The 12,824-nt window shown below is 37.5% G+C and overlaps 1 protein-coding gene across 2 annotated transcripts in view; it reads right to left on the reverse strand.

Moving 5' to 3' along the window:
* Positions 1–822: 822 nt before the first annotated feature.
* FILIP1 (filamin A interacting protein 1) overlaps positions 823–12,824 on the reverse strand; it is a 215,525-nt gene continuing 203,523 nt past the window's right edge. For both annotated transcript variants that reach the window (XM_043890532.1, XM_043890534.1), the window contains exon 7: positions 823–4,743. Coding sequence is in view for 1 of the 2 variants with exons in the window: in XM_043890534.1 (XP_043746469.1) it covers positions 4,703–4,743 (41 nt within the window). In the remaining variant the exon portion in view is untranslated. The remainder of the gene's footprint in view (positions 4,744–12,824) is intronic.

Below are 12,824 nucleotides of genomic sequence, written 5' to 3' on the forward strand. Positions count from 1 at the left end.
GCAACTGTTCTCATTAAAAGTGACTCTAGCTCAGGGCTCAGAGACAATAATCCAGTTGAGCATATATGATGGAAAGCCTGAGACCCCTTCTCCCAGGAAGTCATGAAATAAACAGTCTTTTGGTAAGTGCTCTCAAACCATGTACCTCAAAGGGCTCCACACCTCCAAGAAGAGAAGCCAAAGAGCTGTCCTTGTGGTCAAGACCCCTAACATCTGCAGCTTTCCTGTGGAAGGCATCTTACAACAGCAGCCTTGCCTGGTTTCTGGATCTGTATATCTTTAAATAATAAATAAGAGAAACCCATTCCTTTCTCTCAAATAAGGCCAAGATAAGTTTTGAATTGGCTATGGCAGTGGACCACCATTTCTGGCAAAAGGCTGACAAATAAAGAGATCAGAGCACAACCCCACCGTCATCCCCACCCCTCTTTTCTGAAACCATTATCCAGCTGCCTAAGTGGGGCTGGGCTGACGGTTGCTGGCAAAACCTCAGGAGCATTTGCTCTGCTGAGCCATCTACCTTGAGACAGACAGCGGAAGGCAGTGGGGAGTTTCTGAATGTTGATCGACAAAGCATTTGGGGGAAGCTAATGGACAAAGGAAACCCTATAACCAGTTCCATCTCTTGGTGTCTTGCAGCTTTCATCTCACTAAGGAATCAAACCATGATGTAACTCAGAGAAAAACCTCTCTCATTTTGGGTGATCTGCTACTTGACTTCTATTTATTCACATTGAAAAACACCATATTTTAAAGAAAATACAAAATGCAGAAGGGAAAATTTTTAAAGCAAATAATTTTAAGTAAGAAGAAGGTCAAATATTCATTTTAAATGATTTTAATTTGATAACTATTATGTTCCAATTCAAAAAAGAATATTGCACAAATGCTTTTGTGTCACAATCGTTATTTTTTCTCACCCTGGTGAGATTTTGACAAACATAGTTGGCTTTGGGAAATAACACAGAGAATGTTTTAATTGGTTTAGTAATTTCAATAGCCTGTGAAAAAATGAAAGTAAGATATTACATTCATAGAAAAGACAAGTATATATCCATAAATTCACCTGGCTTAGTGAAACATAATAAGCTTTTCATGGATTTAATAAAACTTAAAGGAGACAAAATTGAGAATGCTGTGAAAATAGAATGCAGCTCACAAACTTTTCAATGCAATCTTTTGCTTTAGAAAATCCATTAAACCTGCAAGACTTCTAAGAATATTTGATCACATTATAAATCTCTTATATTGGAAAAGTTAACATCTGATATTTTTAAAGCAAAAGTCTAAATAAATACAGACCTGAATTGTTCAAATAACAAAATCTGTGAATGGTGAGGTAAACTTACCAAAATAACATAAACAAACGAAAAGAAAACAACACCAGAAAAAAAAAAATGAATCTTGTCATGGCACCAATAAACATTTCCGTCTAAATTTATGAATATATGACATTTTCTCTAGGTAATAGACACAGTTTTCATCAGTTATGTAGTAAATGCTGAAAATTTAAGAAAATAAAAATTTTAGTGGTCAGCAAGCAAAAATAATTCCATGAAACTCTCCCCATTTTTATGAATTCGTTACAACAATTTTTATTGTTCTTCCTTTTTGCCTTCTAATTAATATTTTTAGCAGAGGCATAGCACTGGAGTCCAGAGGCACATATATGGAGTCCAGAAGTGCATATATGCCTCAGGTGCCAGATGTTTTTTAAAAAAACTTCCATCTTGCATTTTTGGTGTTTTTAGAATTGTTGCTCATCACATTCATGAACACACCCTACTTTAGCTATACTTTTAATTTATTTCCAGGAAAATTCAACCACAGTATAAAGAAAAAAGGCACAACCATATTAATTACATTGTTTAACACACCATTTTATACTTCCTTTTTCACTGGTTTTTGTAAGTTACGTGTTACTTCAATAGCGTTGGTGTTTCTGTTAATGTTTAAGCTATATATTCCACATCATGATTTTTTTTCAAATGGTTGTCTTAAGATACAATTAATTCTTCATATTTTGTGACCATTCCAGGGCATCTGATATCTGGAATATTTACAACTAACTTCATCAAACCTTAATGTTTTATGAAATACTTGAAAAAAAATCTTCATAATCAATACTCTCAGAACACATTCTCTTATCAAAAAGAAAAGGACAACATAATGAATTAGTTCAACTATGCACCTTCATCTGGAAACACTGATTATGACTCTGCTTCAGAAAACATAATTATTCCATTCAAAATGGATTGTCATACATACTGATGATTGGAGATTTACTTAAAATAAAATATATAGAAATTATGTGAGCCTGGGATGGTGTCAGGATTGAACACGGGGGCAATTTTTTCAGGCGGATGTTGATAAGGGAATGGCAACCTACTCCAGTGTTCTTGCCTGGAGAATCCTATGGACATAGGAGCAAGGTGGTCTCCAGTCCATGGGGTCACAAAGAGTCAGACTTGACTGAGTAACTAACGCTTTCACACTTTCACTGGAGTATGACTATTTATGATCTTGTTTGTTTATTCACGAGACGAACACTTCTGTGTTTATTTTCTATTCATTTTCAATATTCTATTATTTTTGTCAGGACAATTTTTTAATTTAGATTAATTTTACTCATCTGTCCACTCACATTCCATTAGTGTTTAAAGAGAAGACTTAATCATAGAGGGGCAGAAAAGAGCAACCATCTGAGTTGTCCTGATTACACCATCATCCTCTACAAATTTCATTATAAATGCAGGAGAAACAAAATCTTTAGATCCAAATATACATAAGTTACTTGTAATATTTTAAATTAACGTCAAGTAGTATTTAAAGTTTTATCTTCTAGCCTTTTCACTCTTTGTGTAATAAAATTCCCACAAGTTAAGGAAGTTATTTGCTTCAAAATAAATTCTGTAGTATGTCAGAATATTTTTGCCATCAGAAGTATAAGCATCGGCAAATAGGGAATTTAACTGAGTCAAAAAATATAGCAATACGAAATAAAACCCCCTTCTCACTGAAATGGCCAGTTCAGAAACATTTTCAGAAATCAAAACCCATAACAACAATTTTTAAAATCTTCACACATACACACTCGTTTCATTAATTAGTAGTGAAAGCCCTGCATGTCTGTAATGTGTTCACAATCATTCATGCTAAGACAAACCTACTGTAGCATTTCTCTTACAAAACTCTTAACTAATTTTACATAAAATACAATTATTTAATTTTTAATACCTACTGAATGTGATTTGCTAATTCCACAAGGTATACCTTAAAACCTAATGCTTCCGTTCCATAGATTCAGTGTGTATTCCCCTCATGGCCTCAGGAACCTGGGTAAAGTTGTGGACCAGAGAAATGGGCCAATAATATTACCTGTGTGCTCTCTAGTTATCCTTGTGATGCTAACAAGCATCCTTTCTTTAATCTCAATAAAGTGACATGATACATGATTTATGCTCCTAGAAACTGATGTGTCCACTCCTCATTTGTCTTCAAGCTTATCTTTTTAAAGACCTTATTGAAAACATATCCATATTAACAAAATCTTTTTTAAAAAAACCTACACTATTAGAGTTTCAAGTAGTTTTCTAATGCATATTTTCACATAAACCTAAATTCAACAGCAGGTCTGACACTGAGATTTGCTTAATGCATATTGTGCTTTGAATCTTTAAAGACTATATTATCTAACCTTTAGGGGATTATGAAAATGTGCCCAAATCCTAGCTATCAAGAAAAAAGCTTACGTATCTTGGGATTTCTTTTACCATTTTTAAAAAAGATGCTGATAGTATCTAGGTCAGTTTTTATTTTCACGCTTTCATTTGGATAGATTGTGAGAAATAATCTCATATCACAGTCCTTATTATACATCCTGTACATGTAAGTACATAATGCAAACAGAAATACAATAGAATTGTCAGTAAAAGCTGTTCCTTTAAGGCTTACTGGTAAAACGCACACAGCTCCTTCTATTAGTTTGTTCCATATGAAAACAAATTCATCCAGGGTTTTGGGCACAGAACACCAGAAAGAGCAACTTTAAAAAACTGGCTTAAGTATTTAAAATTAAACTCTTAAATCACAGTGTTGCTTGCAAGTGGTGAACCATGATCAGAACCAGAGGATTGTACAAACAATAATAGCAGATCTTCCAGGACCTCCTGCTTTGGTTTTACCTCTTGAATTTACCCCAGGAAATATATAGAGTGTTGTACTTTATTTTTCTTTTTTTTCAGGAATAGCAAATTGATAGAAGAAAATAAGCAGAACTTACGATTTTGAACGCACCAATACCAATACTTTGGCGAACCGACAGTGTGGTCTACAAATACATGTGCCATAGACTATGAAGAAGGAAACACTTTAGGAAAAAATAATCACATTACAAAGTGTATTATAAAAATAAATTACACAGCATGTGCCCGTGGACCTGAAAGCTTTGCCAAAGGAAGAGAAATTTGACACAAAGATTGAATTGCTCTTGCTACCTATTTTTATATTATCAGCAAAACCATTTTCAGTTTTTACGTTTATATCCTCAAAAAAAAAAAATTCACTGGAAGTAGGAAATTATTTCCAGTAGTGATCAGTAGCATGGAGGACCTTAGTGATGGTGGAGGGCTGGAGATATATTATCCATTCAACAGGGATTCAGAGGAAATACGCACACCCAGTATGTGCTTGGTTTACCATTTCATCTTGAGTTCATACGTAACTGGTGAATGATGATGCTTTCTATAAAGAAAAGAGAGATACAGCATTTTCAATTAGACTGAAACTCACATCAGTAGTTTACGTGAGGGTCAACACCATATCATTTCACTAACAGGCCATAGGCATTAAACATCAAAACAAACAAAAACAGGTACATGAGCCCAGTAGCTTCTCTGGAAGTTCTGTCCTATTCTTGGGTAACTTCTTTATATTGACATAGGAGATTTACCTCTAAGATTCTTAAAGCCTTTTAGAAACCATGTCTAATACTCTAGCAATATTTGATCAGTTTTTACCCAAGGAAAGCCCTAAACACAAAAACAGTAATTTCTATAGATGAGTCGCATAATGGAAACCAGACTATTTCCTAGAATTTCTGTTCTGAATGATATTCACATACTTTTATTTTATATGCATGTGGACTTGAATTTTAACAAGGAAATATTTATTTTATTCCCAGGAAGTCACTAAATAATATTTATCTTTATTCTCAGGAATAAATAATAATATTTACATTATTATAAACAATATTAATTCCCAAGAAGTCACTAAATACAGATGACTCATTCTTGTCTCTGCTTCTTTTTGTATATTCCACCTGGGAAGATGTTTTATAATTCTGCATATGCTTTTCAATCTAAATTCATTTTATAAAAGTAAATAAAAACAGATTGAGATAGTAATTAGAACAGTACCAGCCACAAAGAGTGTGTAATATTTACATTTACTTGATTTATTTCACTTTTATCTTAACTTTAATGCCTTTGTGAACATATATCTTTTTTTTTTTTTTAATTGTGTCATTGAGGCCTTACTATATGCCCATCACTGCTGGCTGTGAGTTTCCCAGGTAGCCCTAGAGGTAGAGAACCTACCTGCCAATGTAGAAGACCTAAGAGATGCGGTTTGATCCCTGGGTGGGGAAGATCCCCTGGAGGAAGGCATGGCAACCCACTCCAGTATTCTGGCCTGGATAAAGCCCTGGACAAAAGAGCTTGGCAGGCTACAGTCCATAGAGTCGCAGAGTCGGACATTACTGGAGCGACTTAGCACTCAGGCATTGCTGCGCATGGAACTACATTGGTGAGCAAAATGAAGCATTATCCTGCCTTTGCTGAGATTACAAAGAGCAGAGGAGAGAAATAACTAAGCCTCAAATGGTTCCTCTGCCTGAAAAATGTATTGCCACCCTGTCAACTAATGTCGGGCTGCCCAGGTGGCAAAGTGGTAAGGAATCTGCCTGCCAGAAGGAGATGCAGGAAACATAGGTTCAGTCCCTGGGTTGGGAAGATCCCCTGGAGAAGGAAATGACCCGCTCCGGTATTCTGGCCTGGGAAATCCCACGGACAGAGGAGCCTGGTAGTCTACAGTCCATGGGGTTGCAAAGAGTCCACACGATTTAGCGACTGAGCATGCGGCATGCTCACAAACATTAACTGAAGCACGTTGTATTGTAGACCTAGAGGTTTACTTCACACTGACCACTAGGTGGAGATATTTCCACTCCATCTCTTGACCTTTCTGAATTGAATTTGGGATAAACAGATAAGCAAAGTAAAATGAAATACGTAAATGTTTTATATACTTAATAGTAACTAGTTATGAATGTTTTGCAAAACTTTTATGACATATATGTGATTTTTCACTGTACCAGAGACTCGGAAAAATCATTAGCTCATTTTGTCTTTTGAAAGTTGTTCTAGCCTCAATTTTTTTCAACACTTAAAAATGAATTAAAATCTTCAGGTAAAGAGTAAAAACACTAAATAAAATATTATGTAGTTAAAAATCAGAGTCTCTTTTTTAATCTTAGAATTAAAATGCTATTTCCTACTCAACATTGTTTCTTTTTTAAATTTTCTAAAGTAGTTTTCAAAGAGTAAAAACACATATGTCTCAGACCTCCCTAACAGAATTCAAGTATCTTCCCCATTTCCCTCCCCTAAGAGACTACAGTAAACATATGTTTAAAAGAGTGAAATCTAGAATTGTTCTTATTGTAGATGTAGTTCAGAATGTGTTTGCCTTGTTTCTTTACTACAAAATGAGGGTATCAGACAGTCTCTCTCAAGTCCCTGGCAGGACTAATATTTTGCTTAACTGTGATACCTTCTTCTCTCCCCTTGAGTGTGCAAACCTCTACATTCCTCAAGTTGTCTTCTCCTAATCCTAGAGTTTTATAGTCTCCATAATAAAATAGCTTTTCAAGATACATGCATCCCAGTATTCACTGCAGCACTATGTACAATGGCTAGGACGTGGGAGCAACCTAAATGTTCACTGACAGAGGAATGCATAAAAAAAGTGGTACAATATACAATGGAATACTACTCAGCCATAAAAAAGCACAAAATAATGCCATATACAGCAACATGGATAAATGTAGAGATTGTCATACTGAATGAAGTAAGTCAGGCAGAAAGATAAATATCAAACTATATCCCTTATATATGGAATCTTTAAAAAAAATGATACAAATGAGCTTATTTACAAAACAAAAAAAGTCACAGATATAGAAAACAATTTTATGGTTACCAATGGGCAAATGGGGAGGGGGGATAAATTGGGAGATTGGGATTAACATATGCCCACTACTATATATAAAATAAATAATAAGGGCCTACTGTATAGCACAGGGAACTCTACTCAGAACTCTTTAATGGTCTATATGGGAAAAGAATCAAAGAATCTAAAGAAGAATGGAAATATATAAATATATATGTATAATATATATATACACAGATTCACTTTATATATATACTCAATATATATATAAAGCAGATTCACTTTGCTGTACACTTGAAACTAATACCACATAGTAAATCAACTGTGCTCTGATAAAATAATAATAATAATAGATTTTCAGAATTAGTATTTGGTAAAAATAGATATATTTTTATGTATGAGTCCATATATAGAAACAATGTCTTGGTTGGCCATTATATTTTATTATTATTTTTCAGGTCACAAACTGGTAATCCATGCATGCTATTATATATTAATGCTATTAATCAGATTATATTACTAAAGAAGACTATCTCAAAAATACTTGATAACACCAAATAAGAGAGCTTATTTTATTTAATTCAACTTAATAATAAAAGATGGCATTTAATATTTATGTACATACAATTTACTTAAAGGAATACAATTAAACCCAAGTTTATTTTATTTTATATAAATAGGGACATATTTCACTTTGCTTCTCAATATAGTGAGACAAGATCTATATGACAGTGACTTTATCATTTTAAACTTATTAAGGATATTTATTAAATCTATGTTTGCTTGTTATCTACATTTTCTCCAAATCTGTAAGCTGACTCAGATAAAAATCGCCCAGCCAGTGCACAAACTCGTGAGAAATTTTTAAAAAGGTTGTATTAATGCAGTAAATTTTGAGGTGATTCATTACACAGCAAAGCTGCCTGATTCAGGAGTCCATGGTTGCCAGCAAAAAAACCAATAATAAAATAAAAATGCTTTAAGTATTAGTGCCATTATTTGTGTGTTTTTTTAAGGTGGGCTTTCCAAGTTCCTTCCTGTTTCTTTATGATTTAGGATGATAAGATAATACTATAAACTTTATTGAAGTTATAAATTCTGTCAGCAAATCTTACTTTATCTTCAATCCTATCCTCAACTCAGAATAAGACCCAAATAGAGGACCAAAGGCCACAGTTCAGCCTCTATCAGCAAACTCAAAAGAACAAATAACAAATTCCGTTTTTCTAATTGAAAGAAGAACAAGACTTCTAAATCTTAATCAACATATACACATGGGTTCATTGGATTCTTACATATAATTTTATATTAACAGTTGATCAAAGAACTTACAGACGTTTTCCATTATATGTTTCTCTTAAGTGTTACCTTGAGGTTTTTTTCTTAAGAAAGTTTAGGTAACACATTAAATACAGTGTTTGCTCTCATGATATTATTGTGAAATGATGTGGCTTATGAATTTGTTCTTTTATTACACTAGCTGTTAAATGACTTCCATGGAAAGGATGCATTGTTGTTGTTCAGATGCTAAGTCATTTCCGACTCTTCGGGACCCCATGAACTGCAGCACGCCAGGCTTCCCTGTCCTTCACCACCTCCCTGAGCTTGCTCAAAGTCATGTCCATGGAGTCACTGATGCCAGCCAACCACCTCTGTCGTCCCCTTCTCTTGCCCTCAATCTTTCCCAGCATCAGAATCTTTTCCAATGAGTCGGCTCTTTGCATCAGGTGGCCAAAATATTGGCGCTTCAGCTTCAGCATCAGTCCTTCCAATGAATATTCAGGGTTGATTTTCTTTAGGATTGACCGGTTTGATCTCCTTGCTGTCCAAAGGACTCTCAAGAGTCTTCTCCAGCACACAGTTTGAAAGCATCAATTCTTTGGCACTCAGCCTTCTTTATGGTCCAACTCTCACATCCATACATGACTACTGGAAAAACTGTAACTTTGACTATGCGGACCTTTGTCAATTCCTAATCACACTTGACTTCTGTCCTTACAAACATATTTATTTATCCTCCGTGGGTGGTATCCCCAAAACTCCTGGCCAGTCAGATGACTTAAGATCCAAAGCTGTATACACAAGACAGGATTAGGGGGGAAATCTGGGGGAGAATGTCTCTTGAGTGCTAGAGTAGGGCAACCTGGCAACAAATTAAATTCTAATTCCTCCCAGGAGAGCCCCTTCAGCTAAGGAGTAAGAAAGATGTATTCCCTGCAAAGTCATTGCCTTCCTCCTGAGCAATGCCTATGTTCATGCTCTGTCAAACTCAAGAGAACCCTCAAGCTCTAAATTTTAAAAATCAGCTCTGGTAAATGAGACCACATCACTTTGAAAGCCTCCAAACTCATCCACCAGAGATAAAACAGAGCAGAAGTTTGACTTGTAGCAGGACTTTGCATCAGTAAAGAAGGGCTGCTTCATTCACAGGAAACCACACACTAAGTTTCAGGAAACAGTTTCTGTTGGTTTCTGCATCAGCTTGGCTGGCGGATGGCCTGTTCCCCTGTTCCATGGCCCCTGCTCCAGGGGATCTGCCTAGAGAGCAAGGCACTGGCTTAGGGTTTTACTGTTCTTCCTACTCTCTTCCTTTTTCCTGGGGTTTCCTTCTACCAAACCCCAGCTTTGAACTTGCTGCCTGCAGGAGGATTTGTCCTGCAAAAAATGTCCTAGTTCTCTACACCTTTTAGAAGTAAGAGTGCCTGGATATTGTCTACATTTAAGGTTTATTTTAATAAACTGCTTCAGTATTCAGTCTTGTTATTATCACATTCAGACATTAATCAGAGTTCTGATAAAACATCTGTTTTAAATAGGAAGTCCAATAAACTTCCTCTGTGGAGTTGGACTTGTAGTCCTTCTTTTGGATTCAGCTCAACTAATTAAAAACACTTCCGCTAATCAGTTCTGTCATTTGTTTCAGGAAACTTTTGAAGCAGATGATACAAAGTCTCTGGAGGTTTCTCAACCACGTAAGAGTTTATTTGCTTCCTTCCAGAACATTTCCCACTCCATCATCAGACCAAGTCCTCGCCTCCCCAGTCCCCTCCCTGCTCCTAGGTGGCAGGAGTTACTTACTAATCATCACAGTTACGACTGGTAGCTTCTTTTTCAGGCAAGCTAGTTGTTCTCTCTCACACAGATTACTGTTCCCCAGATACAAATAAATCGGAATTAGTTATCCCATGCGTGTGTGACTGCTAAGTCACTTCAGTCGTGACCAACTCTTTACGACCCTATGGACTGTAGCCCGCCAGGCCCCTCTGTCCATGGGATTTCCCAGGCAAAAATGCTGGAGGGGGTTGCCATGCCCTTCTCCTGGGGATCTGTCTAATCCAGGGATTGAAACTGCATCTCTTTTGTCTCCTGCGTTGGCAGGTGTGTCCTTTACCACTAGCGCCACCTGGGAAGCCCAGCCACCTGGGAAGCCCCATTATCCCATGCTGCTACTGCTAAGTCGCTTCAGTCGTGTCCGACTCTGTGTGACCCCATAGATGGCAGCCCACTAGGCTCCTCTGTCCCCGGGATTCTCCAGGCAAGAATACTGGAGTGGGTTGCCATTTCCTTCTCCAATGCATGAAAGTGAAAGGTGAAAGTGAAGTCGCTTAGTTGTACCCAACTCTTAGTGACCCCATGGACTGCAGCCTACCAGGCTCCTCCGTCCATGGGATTTTCCAGGCAAGAGTACTGGAGTGGGGTGCTATTGCCTTCTCCGCCATTATCCCATGCTAAGTCACTTCAGTCGTGTCCAACTCTGTGCGACCCCATAGACGGCAGCCCACCAGGTTCCCCCATCCCTGGGATTCTCCAGACAAGAACACTGGAGTGGGTCCATTATCCCATAGGTAACATTAACTATAAATAAAAATAAATGGTTGGAAAATAGTTAAGTACTTGAGCCAAGGGTGCTCAGTTTCTACCTTTCGGACACAGGCCCTAGATGCTGGATGCTGAGATCAACTTAGGTTGACGTAAGTCTACAACTGATCATAGGAGAGCATGGAATATAACATTACGTGTGGAAATTGAGTGGCAGCTGTGATTTTTAGATAAGGCCAGTATTTATCAAAGTGCTGGCCTGAGAACTTTAACACAAACAGAGTTACCACTTGCTATGTTGTGCTACTGTGCTAAATCGCTTCAGCTGTGTCCGACTCTGCAATCCCACGACTGCAGCCCGCCAGGCTCCTCTGTCCATGGGATTCACCAGGCAACCTCCAGAGGATCTTCCCAACCCAGGAACCAAACCTGTATTTGCTGCACGGCAGGCAGGTTCTTTACCTCTAGAGCCACCTGGGAAGTCCCAAGAGTTTCCATGGAGATAGCTCAATATCTCAAAACCTTTGGCAATATTATTTTGGCCCATTGAGTGGGTATTTTTGTCTATAGATGAATATACACTTTGCTCATTTGAAGTAGCTTCGTCACATGAAATCATGAATAAGGTACTAGAAGAAACTGAAACCCTGGTTTCATCATCGAGAAGGCAGACACTCTAAGCCTGGGGGGGGGGGGGGTTGTTTTGATTTTGTTTTCATCTTTAACAATAGGGATAGTTATCTTGTTGACTTCTAAAGTCTGGTTGATTTCTAAATAGTCCTTGACTTTGCAATTCTATCCATTACACATACATAGTATTAACACAAGTAAAGAGGTCAAAACTATTTTTACTGGGTAAATAATTAACTATTAGTTTTTAGGAAAAGCATTATGACAGAATCTTTTAAATTGCTTACTGAACAAGAGTCAGTCAGTCAGTCAGTTCAGTCGCTCAGTCATGTCCGACTCTTTGCGACCCCATGAATTGCAGCACGCCAGGCCTCCCTGTCTGTCACAAACTCCCGGAGTTTACTCAAACTCATGCCCATCGAGTCAGTGATGCCATCCAGCCATCTCATCCTCTGTCGTCCCCTTCTCCTCCTGCCCCCAATCCCTCCCAGCATCAGGGTCTTTTCCAATGAGTCAACTCTTCACATGAGGTGGCCAAAGTATTGGAGTTTCAGCTTCAGCATCAGTCTTCCCAATGAACACCCAGGACTGATCTCCTTCAGGATGGACTGGTTGACAAGAGTGAAGCATATCATATTATCACTATAAGCAGGAATGTCAGAATCATAACAGATAATAGCTAAATGTAAGCCGTAAGTCAAAGTGAAGTGGTTTGCCAAAGGTTACACTGCCGTCCTCTGATCTCTGGTCAGTCCTGTGTCTGTTCAGCAATCCACCTTCTCTCCCTGTTCACCTTAATAACTATCTGCAATCTAAATCCTGCATATGGTGGTGGTGTTTAGTCCTTTAAAAGGACAGCCTCTGATCTATTTTAGAGGGTCCTGCATGAAACTAAAGAGCATGACAAATCACCTGAAGCCTTTTCTTTTCTGAACCCCTCTGGGGGAGTCAGAAAGGATGAGCCATTCGTAATTCATTTAAGTATATTCATACTTCACAAGAAGCTCTCAGGTCCCCTTAGTCCTTCACACACATGATGGCTTCAGAGGTGAGAACTTCCCAATCTAGGACTCCTGCTTGTTTTGAATCCATTATCTGTGATGGTAATGATGCTTTTGAACTGTGGTGTTGGAGAAGACTCTTGAGAG

This window comes from Cervus elaphus, chromosome 28 (genome assembly GCF_910594005.1).
Source record: "Cervus elaphus chromosome 28, mCerEla1.1, whole genome shotgun sequence".
Lineage (NCBI taxonomy): Eukaryota > Metazoa > Chordata > Mammalia > Artiodactyla > Cervidae > Cervus > Cervus elaphus.